The sequence below is a fragment of the Pyxicephalus adspersus genome, chromosome 7 (genome assembly GCF_032062135.1).
Source record: "Pyxicephalus adspersus chromosome 7, UCB_Pads_2.0, whole genome shotgun sequence".
Classification (NCBI taxonomy): domain Eukaryota; kingdom Metazoa; phylum Chordata; class Amphibia; order Anura; family Pyxicephalidae; genus Pyxicephalus; species Pyxicephalus adspersus.
The window spans coordinates 57395106-57416148 of NC_092864.1; the positions used below are offsets into that span (position 1 = coordinate 57395106).

A 21043-nucleotide genomic window follows, 5' to 3' on the forward strand; every position below is an offset into this window, starting at 1 on the left:
CACTGCACTTTTTCACACAATGACTAAACTAGACAATATTTCATGTATCGCACTGTTGAAGACTAAGAATTGACCCTGCTCCCAATAAGCTGATATCAGACTCTTTATTACAAGTCAACTTGCATTGCAACATGTAGTTTGTGAACAGCTTAGCATTGTTACAAGTGTTCCTCCTTCCAATGAAGCAAAGCAAGTTGGATGGTAGTAAGTACAACTTCTGCAATCAGTAGAGGTAGAGCAGGATTAATACTCAGAAGAGCAGTAGAACAATTAGCAGAAGGACTGTTCCACAATCATCTCTCTCAACAGTAAACAGCAAAACAAGAAGATGTGAAAATGTTTTACAGTATATGAATACATGCCATGCTTGATATTTGCTCCTTTTTAAGTTATTTACCTTTTTGTCTATCTCCTCCATCTCCTTTGCTGGCAAGCTCTTCCTAATGCCAGTGGCATTCTATGCAAATGAGAATGAGCAGACAGGTTCAGCTAGTGGTTAATTAATAATAAAAAGAAATTGGGTAATACCCTTTCCCTCTCAAAACAAATTAAAAGAAATGCAGCAACCATTTAGATGCAAAGTGTAAATATATTTAAGGATTTCTATTTTAAAGGAGAAAGCATATTAATAAATTATATTTGAATATTACAATGGTAAAGTTAAAAAGTTGACTTTAACCTACAAACTTTTAGCAGCAAATAATTATTCTCTGAGCCAGTGATTGACTACAGTTGCCTTAAAAAGTCAATACTGAAGTGGAATTGTTGAATATAAGAATTAGTAAATAGTGAAGTGTGAACTGTTATATTTGATAAAATATAGGTGTATGTAAAATGATACTAATAGGGGTCCCACGCAACAGCCAATGAGAAATATAATATGCCAGTAAATGATTCAGTCTAGTAGGACTGTCCCAAAGCTGAAGTATCTAATTTAAGTCTACTGGTCCTTTTAGGCTTTAGAAAAACTTAGTTTGTGCCATTTATCTTCTGATAATTATTCAATATTTCAATATTCTTAGTTCTCAAAAACAACAAGAGTGTTGTAGCAATGAGTAATTTTATTTTGTAAAGTGTGTCACTTTATTCAGTATCATCAGGAAATAAATACAATATTTGCTAAAACTGTGTCAGGACTGACCTTTTAGTGAGCTGCACTTCCCTGATATGGTGAGCAGCTATGTTTATTGTATCGAGCCAAATAGCATATTCCCATGTGCACCAGAATGAACTGTCAGCCAGGTGATATAGCCAGCAATTAAACTGACAATATAGCATCTAGATTAGTCAAAAGATTGCTTAGAAGAAATTAATACTTGCCACTTTTCTACTAACTGAGAAGCATTTAAATTTTAAAATAAGATCATCTTTAATTTGTGGTGTTAGTAATTACAGCACATTATGCTTCCAGCACATATTTATTCATCAGTAATCATGATAGCTTAATGAAATATAAAAGTGCACCTTAGAGCTCTGCCTAATAAATGATAGCCGATCCACAGAGCTTATGTCCAAAAGATCGTCAACATTGTCAGTAAGCCCAGAAAGCGAGGATCGCTTCAACCAGTTGCCTAAATATGCAGACATGGGAAGATAATATTAATAACAAAACAATATGGAATATACAGTTTTATTTGAATATGTCTTTAATTTTTACATTTTCCAGTTTAGCATACAGAGGAACACTAATAGGCTTATTCAGTAAAACACTGCAACAAGTTGCACCAACCTTTAGCGGCCAAACACATTTTGGATTATGATGTCAGATTTATTGATTGGTATGTGTTATTGAACTTTGCCTACTTAAATAAGCCCACTTTCATTTATAATTCTTAAGTATTATCAAAGAACACTAACCTAGAGGCAACTTCAGCTTTTTGCGGAGAGATATCCTGCGGGACCTGGATCTGGAGCGCCTCTCAGTAGTATTGCCGGAATGAGCTGTAGTGCACTCTGAAGTGTCTGGTTCTGATTGGCTGCTGGTGTCACTTGCTGCACTCTGTGATTTGAACATCTTGCGCCAAAAATCCTTGCGGCCCAGACCCGCCCCCTGTTCATCACTGTGAGACAGATCGGGATGAACATTTAAATTCTCGATAATGCTGTGAAATAAAGAAAAAGAGCAGCAGAAGAAAACATTTACCAGCATTTTTGTTTAATTGCTTATATGTATACATCATTTCTCCTTGGAATCAGAAACTGATGATCATAATCTCGCTTTACCTGGTTCCGCATCCTCACTTTCATCACCAATTATATTTTTCAACTTTCCATGTTTATTGCATATCTTATTTTGGACTCAGTGACACTATTATCCGCAAGCATTTATTGGCTGGTCGAGGGGTCTGGAGGGTCCTGTAAATAGTTTGCACCCTGCATCAGTACTTCAAACAATATCCCTCTATCCTGATGCAAGCAGAGAGCTGGCTCTTGAGCAAGCTGTAAAAAATGTAAAGTGACTTGAAGGGGGGATGTATGTCTGCAGAAGCGGGTGTTCCTAGGCAGGCTTCATTTAAATGCAAACTGCCCCAGGTAATCCCCACATGATGCTAAGTCTCTACTTAAAAAAACAGAACTCCAATGAATTAAAGGCCAGGGACAGGCTCAAGAGTAAAGGGCTAGATGAGGCTGCATGTCCGTCAGCCAGGAATTGAGATGTGCTTTTTCCAACTTGCTTCATGCAGTTTCATTACGAGAGAGGAGGTTTAATTATAGTACATACTTACACTGATGATCTGTGTAGGAGTCACATTGTCCCGTGGCTGGCACTCTATGTATGCACCTTGCAGTGCAGAGCTAAAACAAAAAGTCACCCGGAGCCAGGTTATTTTGTAGTGCTACCTCCAGATGACTTTTTGCTATGTATGCTCCTCCGCTAAAATATACAAGATTGAGTCTGAGTCTCATTCTGAATCAAAATCTTAGTCCTAAGTGTGTGCTGACTTTGAATGACACCTGGCCAAATGATGTATCAGTCTTCAAGAGCAGTGATTGCCAACCTTTCGGACCTCATGAACCACTAAATTCATCATTTTAAATCCGGCAGCATGTAGTAGAAGCAAGTGCGCATGCACCAGATCTGAAATCCGAACCGCACATGCGTGGGAAGCCGCGTGTCATTCAAACAGGAAGAAACTTCCCCCAGAGTCATGCCATGATGCCAGAACCCGCCCGCTCTCCCATTGCAGGCTCAGACCCACTTGCTAAACATCCTGGGGGGACAGTAGCGCAGGGCCGTGGACACAACAAATGTTGTGTCTATACAGGGGACATGATCAGTGGGGTCAGGAGAAGGACCCCACTGGGGGGCGCACTGGCCAGAGCGGCGGACCACCAAAATTTTCTCACAGACCGCACCACTGGTAGGCAACCGCTATTCTAGAGGGAAACTCAGATAAAGACATAACCAACTGTGATACTGGCAGGATCACTTTAATAAAGGGAAAAGGTCAGGAAAATATTTATTGTTGGTCAAAATGTTCAGCTAGATTTTTCTTTTATTCTCATATTCTGGATGTTTGCAATAAATGAAAACTGCTGAAGGTCTGGAGCTAAATTTGGTTTTGATTTTGCTTTATTGCCTGTTATATGTAATACAAAGTAAATGCAAATAGCAAAGTATGTCCATTTCTTGCATTCTTGCACCTGTAGCTACCCACCTGACTGGAGTAGGGATTGTGGAAGCCCCAGAAAATGGTGTTTTATAGAGGGAGTATGGACATCATTTTGGAGGATTCGATGTTGGGCACAAAAAACCCAGGAGTATTAGATAAGGCTTAGGAGATAGGAAAGCAAAGGAAAGGATGGAGCATAAGAAGGTTGTTTTATACTGGGAATAGTTTAGTAGCACGTCCAAAAAATTGGTATAGGATGGAAGGGTATTTCAGGATTCATGATTCAAAATGATTTGGAATCAGCCATGCAGGTCCATCAGTCTGAAGATGACCTGGGTGTATATTGGCCATGAAATAGAGGCATTAACTGTAATGTGTATCACAAGGAAAGTGAAGCTTATCAAATGATAAATCACTTAAAAGAATGGGAGCATTAGACCACACTGATTCTTAAGGGCAAAACCACATTTCCTGGGGCATGAATTCACTGTTGCAAAAGAGCGCTAGTTTACATTTGTTTTGGAGGGATGTCCTGCTATGGATCTGGAGGGGCAATGACTATTCATGAAGTTGTGAAGAGCATCTGCATTATGTAAATGCATATGTCAGGATATGTGCAACTTATACCTCACAGTGTGGCTGCATAACATTCATAAAGCTGAGCAAAATCTTCTCAAACTCTACAATCCGAACAATTCTTTCAATATCCTAAAAAAGGAATTCCAATAAATTCCTAATATTTTTAATTAAATAATTTTTAATAAAAAAAAGAATTACAATGACAAATGTCCTTCATAGCACTTATGTACTGATTCAAGTTTTGTAAATAGCCTGGTCCTCCCTTCATCATCTCCTCTTCTGACTGCACAGATGCTTACCTTGCTGCTGATTCTTTCAAACCTATACCCTTATGCACTCGTCTTTGTCCATGATAACATGTTTTTTAATGATGAGCAAAGTACTGACACACAAATCATGGGTGCCCTAATAATCTGTTGGTTTTGCTAGTGGAAAATAATCAGTTCTAAACTCATAATCCAGATGTCATTTTTGGAATGGAAATCAGAAAACATTGGAGCAAAACTTTTTTTTAAGATGTTTGTATTAAACTAATGCACTGTGTAAATCTATTAAAACAATGAGAATGATTTCCAAAAGCAGTGAAGCGCTCACAGAAGCAAATATAAAACTGCTCAATGCTTCCATGTGGGTCAACTTTTGCGTTTTAGAACTTAATTGATAATTGTGTTCAAAGTTGGGATAAAACTATACTCAAGATAATGGAAACACTTTAAAATAGCACACACTTTGACTTAAACAAGGATATCATGTAATACTATCAAAGCAATAATACAGCCATTCACAATAGAAGCTCTCTGTAGAACATAAGTTGATATCAGAGGACACAGACTAGACACAATTAGGTCTTTGGAATAATTGCCTTACTTACTGCTCTGGAGTCTGTGGGGGGTGGCTAGAGATGTAACTTCGGCACTCCTCGGGCGCATAGGACACCCGACCCTTTTCAGGAGCGCTCCCTTCTTCTGGTCTAAGGGTGCAATAGGGCCAACCAGAGGAAAGAAAAGTCAACCAGTGCCCTGGTCCCTCTGAGCTGACTAGCATAAATTTGTCACCAATAACAACTACAAAACAAGCTTCAGGTATTATCCACAACAAAGCTTCAAAAATGAGCAGTTATCTCATATTGCAATTCCTCTGCTGAGTGCAATTGTATTGAGCAGCAGCAAGCAATGGAATGAAACAGCATGGTAGCAAAATTTCAATGTGAGATAAAAACTGTATAACTGTATTTTTTTTGTTCTTTGAGATATTAGGTGTGGTCTTTAAAGGTGTGAAATATCTGATGTCTAAAAAAGAAGCTGTTTGCACAGATTTCCATCCAGAGCACAGTAAAGCTGCTTTGGGAATTAAGATTTAATAAGGTTCAATATCTTATCTACTGTAAGCTTAGTACAATGAAACAACAAGGTTACCACCTGAAACACATTTTGAGCCTATACCCGACTTATTACTCTTACTAGCTACAGATGTATCATAGTTCATAGGTTACAAAAGTTGCAACTATGTCCAGGTCATGGTCCTGGTCTGGAGGCCTACTGTTTCAAAACATATTGATGACATATCTCCTATCAGAATAACCATGACTATGGATGCCATCAATTTATTCGGAACTAATAAGAAGAAGGTAATCTACAGTAGTGGATGAGGCAAAGGTAACTACACAGTGTTGGTTCTTCACTCCAGGCTCCACAAGTATCAAGATCTGTGTAAGTCACGTACGAGGGGGTGCTGAGAAGTTCCTGGCTTTGCCCCCTTCCAGATGAAATAGAACAATGAGTGTGGGGGCATATGACCTAATATCTTAGTATGTAACAGTGCAAAAATCAGGTGATTCTTAAAACTTGGTGATTCTTAAAACTGTTTTTTCTTTTAGTAAGAAGCTGTGATGGCAGAGGCACAAGCAAGTTTTATGTTGTTGGAGTTACGGGCCATCATGAAATTTTTGTTTCTCCAGGGAAAGTCAAAAACACGGGGGGAGAGAACACGCAGTGGGCACCCCCCAACATGACCTGAGCCGGCAACCTGCGATGCTGTCCCTGAGCTGAATATTGAGGACCGGCGAATATCTGCAAAAAAGCCCAAATACTTGACTTCTCACGGGAGCATGTTGGGTTTGTTATCACCACTATCCTAGACATACACAAGCTTTCAGCGAAGTGGGTGCCGAAATGTTTGAACAGTGAGGAAGGAACGAGTTGAAGCATCCAAAGCCATTTTGGCCCATTTTGAAGCTGCACAGGACTTTTTGGCTAGGTTAGAGACTGAGGATGAAACCTGGCTCCACATCCATCCTGAAACCAAGGAACAGTCAAAGGAATGGCGCCACAGCCGGTCCCCACAGCTGAAGAAGTTCCGAACCCAGAAATCGGCCAAAAAAGTCATGGTGTCCGTTTTCTGGGACAAAGAGGGTATTCTTTTGGTGGACTACCTACCTCAGGGCTCTAGTATAACCAGGCAGTATTATGCTAACCTCCTGGACCAGCTGAAGGAGGTAATTAAGACGAAACGCTATGGAAAGTTGACCAAAGGGATCCTTGTTTTGCAGGACAATGCACCTGCGCACACGTCTAACGTTGTGGCTGCCAAATTGAACACCTTGGGTTTCCAATTAGTCCACCATCCCCCCTACTCACCTGACCTGGCCCGACTATCATCTGTTCCGGAATTTGAAGAAACACCTGAAGGGGCAACGTTTTGAAGACATTTCTTACGTCAAAGATGCTGCTGAGAGCTGGTTTGTGGCCCAACCAAAGGACTTTTATTTGAACGGCCTAGAAAAGCTGCAACTACGCTGTACCAAGTGCATCAGTCTCAGGGGGAAATATGTTGAATAAATGTGTTATTTCATAACTCTGGCCTTCTTCTTTCTGGGCAAAGCCAGGAACTTCTCAGCAACCCCTCGTAACCCATCAATCTTTGTCTTAGGTACATTTGTTACAGACACAAAAGTTATCAACACAGAACAATATGCAGTGCTTGTCAATCACCTAATTATACATTAATTATATCTGAAATAACTGTAAAATAAAAAGAAACATATTAGCATTTTTCAGCCTCTTCTCTATACTAGTAGCTTTTTATTTTACTACTTTTGGTGATAGTAGCATTGGAAAGTGCTACCTGGGAGATAGAATGTTTGCCTTAGCAGAATAATGAGCAGGGCCCATGTACAAACATGCACACTACAACTGAAAGAAAAACAGGGTAGTATAAGATGGCTTACTGTGAACATTTGTTTTACTCATCTTAGTGTAAGCCAAAAAATGTTTTGGTATCACAAAAGTCACATTCATTTACTGCTTCTTTGTAGATACGTCCATACTATACACAAGAGTATTAGCTATATGTTACAATATAAAAATAAAACATACAAGATAACAGTAAAACTAAAAAAGAAAATGGAAGTCAAGTGCTTGAAGCAGCCACACATACAGCAAAAGAGCATAGCATGTAAAAAAAGAAAGTAGCAAAGCTACTTTATTTTAAGGAAAAACCTTTTGCTTCCTGAAGGTCTGTGTTCTTGTGAATCATCAGACTTCCTCCCTGGTGTAAGCTTCTCAGCACTGTCCAGTAAGGCACTGAGTGCGACACGGCGAAACACATTGCCATGAGCTTCTTTAATAAACTGTACCAGTTGTCGAATATCACAGTACAGACCCTGTTAATACAAAAGACAGATGCAATGGCATAATAAAAAAGAATGAAATTCAATCTGTCTTGATTTCAGATCTTCTCAACCAAAACGAAGAAATGTTGCATCTCAAAGCAATCTTTACCAATTTTGAAAACATTTGTTTTTTAAACATATCGGTATGATTTCAACAACTCTTATCTTCCAAATCTCCCTTCTTATTCCCTCTAACTTCTAGCAGCATTAAAAAATAAAAAAATAAAACTCATCTAAAGCTAAACTCAAATGATTTTCTAGCACTGAGTCTTATTTGTGCACATTTGGTAATGTCCTTTGGTAACGTGTCTATGTCACTGTATGTTGTGAGCACTTCCTACTATTTTGGCAGGTCTTTTTTTCTGAATGGACCAGAACACCCACAGTGGTAACATTAGAAAGAGGGAATGACCAAGTACTGGCTAAGAGAGGAAGTTGTGCTGGCAAGGGACTATGATGGCAGATTTAGGTAAGTGTATCATGCTTTGTGGGTTAAAGAAAAAAAGGAGTGATGGAGGTTGGAAGGAATTTTAGTTTTGTCCCTGAAATGTACTTTAAAGCTAGAGCTAGTTCACTGAGGATGCTAAATGAATTTGTAAATATTGTGATGGAACAAATGGTAGTGGTTTGGTAGTGGTTACTGAGCCAGGAACAGTTGCAGATCAGCTAACTTTATCTGCTTTATGAATATATTTGGTCAGTCACTCAAACCATATGGAAGCCAAAGCAAGCCAGTGAAGTAGAACTTTTAGTTCCAAAATATCAGTCTTCTTTTTAGTTAATATCACTCTTAAGAGCCACAGTGCTGAAAAATGTTAATAAGTAGGTTCACTAGGTCATCCCTAGTAGCCCTTAAGGAATAGTTTAGCTTAAAATAAGTCACATCTATTTGTAGACTATTCTAAACAAAGACATATTCAAAAGAACACTGTTCTACCTAAGTAAAATTTTACAAACAATAAATCATTGGAATAACTTAATATATCAATTAGCCAGTCTATCTATTTTGTATTCTATTCGCAGATCAGTAGTCACACAATCAAGTTCCTAATAATCAAATATTTTGATATTGAAAGCCTTCATCAAGTCATTTGGATTGGCACTGCAGTTGATAAAAGTTAAAAAACAAAGTTAAAACAGTACACATTGTTACCTATACCTATCATCTTCTGTATTATTGGAGCTGATACTGGAATTAGGACCTCTACCTAACATAATGCTAGGTGTTATTGTTAGCATTACTTGCCGTCTGATGTTTCACTGTCATCTACAACTGGAACAGGAAAGACCCTCTGTGTTCCTGGTGTTAGTCATACTATATAGTAGTATATTTCTTTATTGGTAATGTACAATGTGTTCTACATTCTAACTAAACAACTCATGTAAAGGTGGCCTAACATGTATTGTAGTGAAATATGGCCTTACAATTAATACTTTAAAATACTTTATTGGGAATCTGTCAGAATAGAAATATAGACGTTGGAATTGCTAACTGTTTTTTAAAGGTAAATGCACCAGGTATGCCAGTCTTATCATTTCTTTAATGTTTGGTAAATCACTGAGCTAAAAACCAAAAAAAAATGTAACTGTTAGGAGATGCTCATTTGTCCAGCGACTCTGTTTAATCTGTTCAGCGATGTAATTTGCAGCAGCCAGGCGAACTAAGATAGCAGCAGCCCCTGCTTCCCTTTAGATGTGCAGCCTGATGGATTATTGGCATCCCCAGCATCCATTGTTAGGCTGTGCACAGCTGAAGGGGATTCTAGAAGCTGATCAGCTCCCGACTCAGTCCTGCGCTGCTATTGGCTGCCAAGACATTATAGCCTGTCTGCTTCCAGTCACCATTGCCTGTTGTAGTGTATAGGTATCTGTGCTGAAGTGTGCTTCGTCTGATTTAATGTTGCTGACCTTGCCTGTTCCTGACCTATCGTTTGTATGCAGCCTGGACCCCTTGCATGTGACCACGACTCTGGTTGTGTGTTGCCCTTGTGTACTTGGTAGACAGATATTCTGTGTATGACCTCTTGCTCTTTATTCTGGACTTGTCTCTATTGGAATCTTGGTACTGCTTTATCTGTGAGCTCCTGGCTTGCTGCCAGCCCCTCCCCAGACACCATCCCTTGTGCAGTAAGACCTTGGGGCAACCAAGTGCTGGGAGACGCAACCAATCTCCCGAGGCTGAGCTGGGGCTGCTATAGGTGAAGAGTGCGGTGTGAGATTGGGGGACTGGTGTCTGGTGAAGCCAGTGCTGACCAGGACCTTACAGTAATTTAAATGCATTGACACAAAATAATCATTTGTTTGTTCCATATGCTTTTCTGGTAAATGCCCATTAACAATAACTGTAATAACCACTATGATAATAAAATAAACATTTTACTAAATTAAAAATGCCCGTGCCTAATACATTCGGAAATACATGCACTATTGACATACAGGGCCTGATTCATTAAAGCTCTCCAAGGCTGGAGAAGATACACATTCATCAGTGAACCTGGGTGATACAGCAAGCCTTGGAATAGACTTTGTTACCAAGTGTTTTCAATCCTGAACCAACTCCATTTCAGGTTTGCTGGATCACCCAGGTTCACTGATAAATGTATATCTTCTCCAGTCGTGGACAGCTTTATTAAATTAGGTACACAGAAACATTTTTCTATTTCTGTGCTTTTCATTCTTTTCAATACTTTTTTTTCCAACCACACAGGCGCAGAACCAGAAGCCAATACCGGTACAACAGGACCCAACCCCCTGATAGCTTCACTACATTGGTGCAAATTACGAAGTCCGCAGCTGTGTTCAATACTTCTTCTTAGCTTTTATTATTGTTATTTTAAAAACAAAGCATTATACTAATCCTATAGTTTACTGATGAACTTACCAGATTCTCAGGACTGTGAAGTTCATGTGTTGTAGAAGCACAGCGTGTTATTAGAGATTTAAACATTGAACTCACAATAATGCCCTCCACACCCTGAGCTGTAGACTTGTTGTCCATTGTGGCAAAATTATTTCCAAAACCAGCTCTGTCTGTGAAAACACACAGGCCAGTTAAAAAATGTTTGCAACTTTATTACCAGAGACATTAAAAGGAAAATCATTATGAAAGAAAAGATCAAAAATGGAATGTTGTGTGTTGAGGCTATATATAAACATAGCTATTGTGGGTACTAATCATGTTTACAAAAAAGGAAAAAATATTATGTGTGCTTAGGTTTTACATATCGCATAAGGGTCTATTCATAAATGTAAATATTTATAATTTATAAATTGAAGATCACACATTTTGCCACAAATTCACACATTTTTCTAAATGGATCCTATTCAAATTTGTGAATCCTGGGAGTAAGTTCTGTAAATCATGGGTGAAATCATTTTTAAATAGACATCATAGTCATTACATAAATATGACAGATATTATTAAGGTTTAATACAGTCCTCCAGTCACACTGGAAATTTCAAGAGCTTTAGTTGTTGAAACCACTTTCCTCAGGACTGGTTGAAGCTAACAAAGCAACACTACCTAAAACACTGGACCTTAGTTGTCCAATGTGACCAAACCTAATTTCTATCTTGAAGAAATTAGTATTTACATGTGTCTGCTACTCTCACAAAAAGTACTGGATATCAAGCAGCTAAGTGTGCAATGGGATGAAGAGACAGCCGTGAAGGAGTGGTAGTAGTGGAAGGCTTATTTTATTATATATATTATTTTATTTATATATATTTTATTGTGAACAAAAATAACATCCTAACAGAGTTGTTTCTGTTGTCACTACACATGAATACTTCTCATATTCCTGCTGGGCAAAACATTTTACATTCTAGTACATGACACTGGATATCACTGGGAAGCAAAATGAGGGGAAAATGTTATATCCATTTTTTCTAATCTGCTAAAAAAGCCGTTTTGGGTCTCAGTAGAGATTTATATTTAGCTTTGTGTTACAGTGGATTTTCTGCAAATAGTCACAGAGAATACATCCTTACATGTTATATTACCAATATTTCTCATTTTCAGTGAACATTTTCAACATTATGTAAAAGGATGGCAAACTTTCTACTTAATGAAAAAAACAATTGTTTAATTTTTTTTTATTTTTTTTTTTTCAGCAAACTCTCCCTACACCTTTAATTTTTCAGCAAACTCTCCCTACACCTCTGTCCTTACTGCTGCCTAACTTACATCACATATTCCAGGAGGCTGCAGTCTGCTCTTTCTGTGCATGCCCGAATGCGCAGAGTGAGATTGGCGCTCTATTTTTAAGTTTGGAGAAAGGTCACCCGAACTTGTGCTTGCACAGTGTGAGTTTGGGAGAGGTCATGAAGAAGCAAAGACAAGATTCGCTGCAAGATTCACTGGGTACAGTTTGTACATTGATCAAGGGCTTAAAACAGGTATGTGATATTTTTTATGTAAGTTCCACTTTAAATAAATTTACTGTATAATTACTGTAATTGCTTCTTTTATTCTATGTTCTACATATATATACACATATCACAACAGATTGATATAACTTTTAAATGTATTATTTAAACACTTACTATCAGTCACAGGTTCCATGCAGAATCCCAGAAGAGCGTGGAGAAAGTCTACTACATTATTTAATGAGTCTTTGTTTACATAATCTTTCATTGTTTGCCGAAACTGGACTTTGTCCAATTTATATAGTTTGGTGAGACAACTATGTGCCTGCAAGTAATGAGAAATAAAAATTTATTTAGACTTTTTACCTCTAGGTGGAAATAAAATGTACTGATATAACTCAGCATACAATTATCATTTGTCATTATTATATTATTATTAAGTTAAAAACCTTTTACAGTAGGAATGAGGAACTCCACATAGAATGATTAGAGTAGATGTTCTAGCAGAGCAAGATTTTTCTGTATACTGTACCTGGTTCCTAAGGCGGTCTCCAGATAACCCACGATGTCCCTCACCACAACCATATGCACAGCCCAGTGATTTTACCAGTTTGATCAGCATGGTGAGTGCCAACTTGTGAGTAGTTACTGGAATGTTCTCATCCTAATGAAACAGAAAGCAATAGGGGATTTAAATTATAGTGCACAAATTAAATCAACTTCAAATTTATGAAAAATTAAATAGGAAATATTGAAATGCTAGTAAGTCTTATAAAGGATGCATTAATAAATAAAAAACTGTTATTCTTAAAGAGAACCTGTCACCAGGTCAGCATTCCTATTTATAAATATAGCAGTGCTTTATTTGTTTATGTTCTTATACTGTTGCCCCCTCTGCACAATAATTTTATTACTGAACCGCAGGAGATCCAGGGGTACCTAACTTTTTCTTGCTAATGCGGGGTAGTTGATGGTTACAAAACTGTAAGTAGATAAATAGCTGGTCAAAAATATAGATAAGGTTTATTTATTTTTATTTGAAAATGGGTAGGCTCAAATGGGCACGATAAGAGGTTAATCCACAAAAATGTTGCTTGCAGATCAGCAGCATGCAAAATATTGGATTTACTTTCTTTGCAGAGATATGTTCTGCAGAACTGAAAACATCTTCAGCACATTGCTCTATAGTCATAAGGAGTAGCTGGGGGAAAAGTGCCTGCACCTGCTTCTGGCTCTCTCTTCTTTCCCAACAACCTCCTACACCTTGTCAGTTTGTTGCTTTCTTTTCTGGCTTTCCTTTAGCAATGGAGTTGGAGAGAACTCCCCACAGGCAAACCGATTTGCTGAAGTCTCCAGCTGAGAATCAGAGAGTTTTCGTATGTATGGTATGCTGAGAATCTCCTGCACAAAGTCTCAGGATATGTAAGTGGGCCGCTACACTATCCACACCACAATTTTTTTAGGCAAATATCACCTTACTTTCTATAAGAGAAAAACACAAAAATAAGGGAGCGGTTTTCACTTGGAAAAGCAAACACACAGGTACTGATTAATTCCGTTCATTTACTAAGATGAAGTAAGGCCTTTTAATGAATTCACGTAGCTTTCACTTTGCAAGGAATACCCAACCATGCAAGAAAATGGAAAAAAAAACAGGATTTTTCTCTACACATGACTGGAATAATTTACTTTGTTACTTGAGCAGCCTAAATGTCATTACTACATGAACCCCAGATGTAATAATAATCCCCACTTAACTTTCAATCATCAGTCAAGCAGCATCAATCAATAGCAATGCCAATCATAGCAGCAAGTTGTAAGGTGACAATCAGGTCCCAAAGAACTTTTATATAATTACATAAAATACTGTACATGACAGAAGTCCTGATGCTTTCTTATTAAAGAAATAAAAGATTCCCATGGTCTGCTAAAATTAAACCTGACAGGTAAACTATACCTCAGTGCTTTCAGATTGTCTTCCAGTTAGTCAGAATTAGGAAATACATTATTAGGTAGGTTATTTATATTGAATAATTGTATTATTTCTATGAGCTGTTATCCTAATTTAACCATTAAAAATCCAAATAAATAAACAGGTTCACCCTTTTCATTCTACTTGCCCTGCTAGTTTACCACTCCCTAAATAACTTTATATTTGCTTCTGTAGAACCAATAGACTGTTTAAAACTCTAAATGCACGGAGAAAGAGTTGGCTTAGCCATTATGCTAAATAGGCTAAATATATTTGTCATAAAGGGTGAATCATATTTATTTACCAAAAATCTAGCATATATCAATGTTACTTACACATAACAATATGAGTAAAGAAGTCTTGGGTAGAAATATTTTTTATTACCACAATTGTGAATGATTATGTGGCGATAGTAAAGAAAACTTTTCATGTGGCACTCATTTAAAAAATGTAAAATGTAAAATGCGTAAAGCTCTGCAATAGAGATAGCCACTGCAATCTAAATAGTTCACCTGTTATGTAAAGCAGTAATATATTACATTCTGTTTCCATGCATACCAGACTTTCTGTGCTTAATATTTACCTTTTCAGCGCTTTTCTCATTCTTTTCAAAATATCGATCTCCACCACTTCCATCATCCCCGCCACCTCCTCCTCCACCACTTTCTCCTCCACTACCGGATCCACCACCACTAGCTGAGGTGCCCACAAAGCCACAGCTAGATCCACGAGCTCCTGCTTTTATCTGGAAATTTCCTTCACTTTGCCTTTTTTCTGCGGTAACTGAGGAAGATCCTGTAGTTGAATCATTTTCCTTGTTTTCACTCTTCTTCCTCTTTTTTTCCACACATGGCACTACCCCAAGTTGCAGCAGACAATCTACAATATTAAGGGCTACATCACAGATACGAGAGCTGATATCATGGTTCAAAACAAGGTACACTGCTTTAAGAACAACCTAAAATGAAAAAAAAATATTGGTTAGTTGTAGTCTGTAAGGGAAGTTATTCATTGCCTATTACGTTTAAAATACAGAAGGCATGGGATAATTAAAAAATGTATTATTATTTTCTTTCTATACATAAAGAAATAGTATATTATGTTAGGCCACAGGGGAGACAACATATATGCACAAAGCCAAGAAAAAAAAATGCTGGTTAACCCACTAAATATATAGGGCCATAAGTGTGGTGAATTAATATTTCTAACGTGCTGTAGGTCCTGTAGGACTCCCCTAGTGTAAAAACCTTCACATTAATATTCATCCGAATAACAGAAACAACAGCAAGGGGTGTTAGGGAAATAGGAAAACAAATATAGTGAGTGAAACGAAAAAAGGAGAAGATTCACTGCTCTGGTCAACCATACAACTTTTCATTATGTATCCTCAAAACAAAACTCAAAAGGGTGGCCATGAAGTAGGCTGAATGTGAATTAGGTACACAGAAGTGTCAAACAGTCTAATGCTGAAGGTAACTGAATCAAGCAAAACCAGATATGGAAACATTTTTCTCTGGACCTACCTCCTGAGGCATCAAAACTTCTGTAGATATAACATATTTTACTCTGTAAATCTGAAGCCACAAAGTGGGTGTGGAGGACCTTTTCCATAGAGATGAAATACATTCCTTTGCAATACCCTCCTTTGTGATTCATAGATGTGTGATAGTTGTAATAAGGAGATTCTTGGACATGGAGGACAGAATGGAGACATGCAGCAGAACCAGTTATATATTTTGCCCTAAAGGTATATAAAGCTACATCTTAGCCAGAACAACTGGTGTTCTGTATCAATGTATGATCAGTTTATAGTTGGTTTCTTGGTATGGTTGCTACTGGAAGCCTTGAAAGCCTTGTGGTGTAAAAGATACATGAAGGTCTCGCTCCAATCTGGCAACAAAAGCAGGAGCATCAGGCTAACTAGCTGTAAAGGAGATTTTTCAATGCCAAAGGGATAGAATTCTAGTAAATGGAGTGCTAGGCTGTCATAGATTGGTTGTGCTTGTTTATAGGGCTTGATAGCTCAAGCTGAAAATACACCAACTGTCAGAGAGTCATATTTCATTCCTACCCAATGAGTAGCTCTTATCCTTCTTATTCCCATACAAGAATATGAAGGTTCACCAAAAAGCCAACCAGTTTAAAATGTTAATAGAAAAAAAAAATACATTAAAACCATTATACGTTTGCACTACTCATATAGATAAACTTTAAATAGCATGTCTACTTACAGCTAGATCCAGCATTCCGTTCTTATGGACAAAGTTGTTGGTACCATCTATGTGATCAGTGTCTTCGAGGCTGCTATAGTTTATGCATGAATCTGTAAGACTACGGGGCAGATTGGCACAAGCAAGAGGTTCATGTGGAATCTCAGGGATGGGCACTTGATTGCAGAGCTTTCTCATATGCTCAGTGAAGAAGTCTGCATAGCCAACATTAAAAGAAGCCAGTGTGGTGTTGAATGTAGCCACAGTTATAGTGGAAATCTGAGATCTCACTGCAAAAAATCAGTATGCCTATGTTACTGTATGCTTTATTTTATGTATGTTAAATAGCATTAAAAAACCACCCATCACATTGTACGCACCCTCCTTATTGGTGTTCTCTCCATGACTATTAGAATGGTCAGGAATGTCACTTAGCAATGTATGATGGGAGTGGGAATGTCTTGCGCTCAAACTTTCCATCTCTGTAGCTGTATCAGAGCTCCCACGTCTGGTAAATTTACCTTGAGCAATATTAACATTGTACAACATTTATCAAAATATATTCAACAATCACATCAATTTGTTTTTCAGCAGTCCTGTTATTACTGGATAGGATTTATGAACAGCATCCTAAGAAACTGCAACATCTCAATGCCTAATATGGCATATAACTAACAAGAAGAAATACAAAATTATATTAGCTGAATCAACAGTAGTAAAAGACTTTTACAATCTAGGCTTACCCCATACCACCAACAGGCTTCACTATACTCAGTAAAAATAATTTTCTATACCTATCAAGCCTTGAAATATTTTTTCTCCTTCCTAAATCAAAGGAACCAGGAAAATTAGATCATAGCAGGAAAACTTTCAAAATGGTATTTGAACTAGGCCCAAGCAATTCAGTGTCACCTAACACCCATTCACCTTGCCAGTCCAACAATTTTTATAGCAAGAAAACAAAAAGAAAACACTTAAGCAGATCAACCCTTTCAAATGCATGTATTCTACAATATGTTCTCAAGCTTTGCAAAGGATCGATGGCGTTTTTGGTGTCACTAGCTGCACTATATAAAAAGCTATTTTAAACCACACACTTTTGCTTGTAAAACATTCCTCTCACTCTCTTTCTTTCTCTCTCTCTCTCTCATATGGTGATGACTTGCTAGAACTTTGTTTTAGATGATAATGTGAACTATATTTTGCCACAACTATTCCCTGTACTGTACTGTACTTACTGTATGATATCTAATTAATTAGTCTGTGTAAATGCAAATTTAATTTTATTTCTCTGGTAATCCCCAAAACACTAAATTATTTGCAACCAGTTCCAGCCCATCTAAAACTTTTCTCCCCTATCTCACAAACAATAAACAGTGGGGGCTGTAAAAATTATACAGTTTATTCTAGTCTACACCCTACACATGGCTGCCTATCCACAACTAAAATGCAGAGCCTTAAGCAACCAAACTCACCTAATATTGTGGTTTGCCAGCCCCCTTTCTCAATAGTTCGCCTTTCCTCTCCAATACCAGAAAAACTCCCAAAGGAAAACGTACTGCGGGTTGGGGATACATCCAAGTGATCCTCATGAAGTAGGAATGGCACCCCCATTCTGCGCTGACGCTTCTTCCCTTGATGGTGGTATGGTATGGATCCCTTGCGCTCTCTATCTTCTCTCCGGCTCTTAAACTGTTGAAGTAGACAACCGAAATTTAATGACAGATACAGTATGTTAGCACTACAAAGTGTCTTGGTAATACACACTTATCTTCAGTCTGCTACGTGGATAATATGATAAATGGAATTCTTCACTTTCCTTATGGTAGTGACTAATGTAGAATTCTGCTTCTCTGATCTCCCTGACTCTGCTAACATTGTACTGTTCCAGTAGACAAGGATTTTCCAAGCCTAACTCTTTATAGCGAATAAAGCAGGATAGAGTGGGGAAGTTTAATATTTTTGCCTGGAATTATTTCTGCCTGTAATTCCATCGGGGGGATTTTCTATCCTCAAAGGAAGTGAGAGGTAATCTCAATAGGGACACAACTAACAATAAATAAAACCACATTATATTTTGCCACACAGGGGATCAAAAGGCAAATGCCCAGTTTAGGACATTTATTCAATTTGTAGGGGAATCTGAGGCTAATGTCTGCCTACACAGGGACTCATTTTTAAAAATCCACCGCAAGGAAGTAAGTGCCACAAAGCATTCCCTCTTTCATTCAACAACACATGATCCTGCCAGACACAAGGCACCTCCCCTGACATATCCTAGATCAGGCTTAGTCCTAGAAGTATAACAAAGCCCTAGTTTACAAGGAAACATGACAGAGCAGAAACTTTGTGAGTTTATGAATCTTATTGTATGGTACAAATAAAGTTTTATAAAGCTTTAGTTTTGTCTGTGGAGCTTTGGCCCTTAATTTCTTGCATCCTTTAAGGGAACCATCATCTGTCACCAACCATTTTGTCTATGTTTTCATTAAAGTAAAACTCATTAAGTAAAACTTAATTTCTTACCTTCTTGAAGATGTTGATTCCAAGATCAGAAGACAGATCTGGTATTGCTGATCTTCGGAGATTAGTTAGTGATACTTTGGCATATGGCTCTGTACCCAAGGATCTGTCGTCTTCATTACATTTGGTCATATCCTATAAAGTTCAAAATGTATGGATTGTAAACATATTTATCTGGCAATGCATGGTACTCTTTTCATAACTTTGTCTACAACAATTATGTGACCAGAGAAAAAATGGCACAAATTCAAATGGCTCTGTCTTTGTTGTAATGTCTCCAGATTTTTTTTCTTTATTCCTGACATTACATGTAAAAACATTTTCAAAATAAAATCTATTCTATAAATAATAATAATCTATAATTCTGGAGCCCGGTTTGTATCAACCTATACACAACTTTATTATTCATTATACAACGTATCTTCTGCTTGGTTAGGAAAAAAGGTATTTAAAAACAGGTATAGGAAGTGTTAGAGATAAAAAAAGCATTATTTAAAATTGTCACAGATGTCTTCATTTCTATGCAGGCACAATGGTTCCTAAAATATAACTATTATTGAATACATAATAATATTAATATAATTGTTATTCAATTATAACAATATACATATACAAGTGACATCTCACCTGAGTTTTATGGGTGTTGACAAGAGAAGGAGCAGCTGCCACCATGGAGCTACTTCGAGGACGTGAAATTGGGGGCTCTTCAGGCTCAGGTGACTTTTCTGGTTTCTCCTCAAGCATGTGTCTAAGCCGATAGAGGTAATACATAAGTGACCACTGTGTGCCCTCTTCTGACCAATGGGGTTGGAGCAGACATCTTAATACTGCCACATCAAAGTATGTAGCATAACGTGATTTTTGGCATGGCGGAATCACCAGAGATGGTCTAAAAATGAACAGGAAAAAGTTACCATAACTAATCGGTAATGGATTGGTTGTAGTAAAGTATTATTTACTACAATACCTTGGAAATAGAGGAGGTCCCTTTTCCTTCAATGTTTGGGAGGTGGCACAACCATCAAAAGAATTTGCTCTCTGACAACTGGATGCAGTAGGTCTTGGACTGGGTGATATGGAGTCCGGCTGAGCTAATTCAGATACAACCTCAAATCCCTGCTATAAAAAAAATGTATCATATACTGATAATAGATTATCTATTTATCTATAGTGATGATAAACTAATATATAATAATATATATATTATATAAAATAAGATAATTGTCACAGTCCCTTCCGTGACTGAAGTTTGAGGATCTGAAGTTTGAGGAACCAGCAGTCTCAAGCCAGACACTACTGCTAGGGCTATACAGGGCTAGTAGGGACTAGGTTCCTGTGTATGAGTATCTCCACCATCAGGGGATACTCATAGGGTTAGGAGTTAGGGCAAGGTTAGGGTGTCTGCAAGGGGTGACCATTCCCTTTTCCCTAGCCACTGGAGGCCTAGTCCAGAGTATTACCCTTTCTGTTTCCCTCCCCTCCCCTGTTATCCGTGACAATAATAAAGCACATTATAATAGGCAAGAAGTTGGATTCAATTGGTATTTTTAATACATCGACCACAGCCTACATATTTTTCCACATCTACTTTTATTTAATATGCCTGGTAGAAGTATTGATTGATTATTGGGAAAATTGTATTCAGGGATCTGTACCTGTGTGGATCCTGTATCCTGCTTTGGTGAATCCACCATTTGGTTCTGACTGTTGCATGGTGAACTTCGTTTTGCTAAAATATAGATGTTTAAACATTACAAGATATTTCACAAGTCTTATTAACACTTTCATTGTGTTCTTTAACACAAAAAATACTCTTGGTAAAGCAATCTAATGTATGTGAATAAAAAGATGAACATCAATCACAATTCATTAGAGAATCTCCAACTTAAGATATTAGCATTTTTTCAATTAGGAGATAATACATACGTGTACATCACAAGCCTGTAATTACAGTTGTAAATATGGGAAATGTGACAGTTACCTGTTATGATGTTACGAATAGGTTTCACAAGTGCCGTGAAAGCAGGAACCTCAGGATGTCTGTGTTCCCACATTGGCTGCCAGATGCAAAGTCCACTTGCAAGGCGAAAAGTCAAATCTGACTCCT

At 37.7% G+C, this 21043-nt stretch overlaps 1 protein-coding gene across 24 annotated transcripts in view; it reads right to left on the bottom strand.

Annotated features, from left to right (window-relative positions):
* UNC80 (unc-80 homolog, NALCN channel complex subunit) overlaps nucleotides 1-21043 on the bottom strand; it is a 108296-nt gene that overhangs the window by 80621 nt on the left and 6632 nt on the right. For 15 of the 24 annotated variants that reach the window (XM_072418582.1, XM_072418581.1, XM_072418567.1 and 12 more), the window contains exons 5-21: nucleotides 20918-21041; nucleotides 20592-20665; nucleotides 19904-20055; nucleotides 19564-19825; nucleotides 18940-19071; nucleotides 17889-18105; nucleotides 16794-16934; nucleotides 16435-16703; nucleotides 14787-15161; nucleotides 12764-12895; nucleotides 12409-12556; nucleotides 10745-10893; nucleotides 7691-7854; nucleotides 5065-5163; nucleotides 1858-2102; nucleotides 1465-1571; nucleotides 398-457 (exon numbers count right to left, since the gene is read on the bottom strand). In XM_072418582.1, the coding sequence (XP_072274683.1) occupies nucleotides 398-457; nucleotides 1465-1571; nucleotides 1858-2102; nucleotides 5065-5163; nucleotides 7691-7854; nucleotides 10745-10893; nucleotides 12409-12556; nucleotides 12764-12895; nucleotides 14787-15161; nucleotides 16435-16703; nucleotides 16794-16934; nucleotides 17889-18105; nucleotides 18940-19071; nucleotides 19564-19825; nucleotides 19904-20055; nucleotides 20592-20665; nucleotides 20918-21041 (2850 nt within the window). The remainder of the gene's footprint in view (nucleotides 1-397; nucleotides 458-1464; nucleotides 1572-1857; nucleotides 2103-5064; nucleotides 5164-7690; nucleotides 7855-10744; nucleotides 10894-12408; nucleotides 12557-12763; nucleotides 12896-14786; nucleotides 15162-16434; nucleotides 16704-16793; nucleotides 16935-17888; nucleotides 18106-18939; nucleotides 19072-19563; nucleotides 19826-19903; nucleotides 20056-20591; nucleotides 20666-20917; nucleotides 21042-21043) is intronic. The other 9 variants (XM_072418587.1, XM_072418586.1, XM_072418570.1 and 6 more) reach the window with 5 other exon arrangements.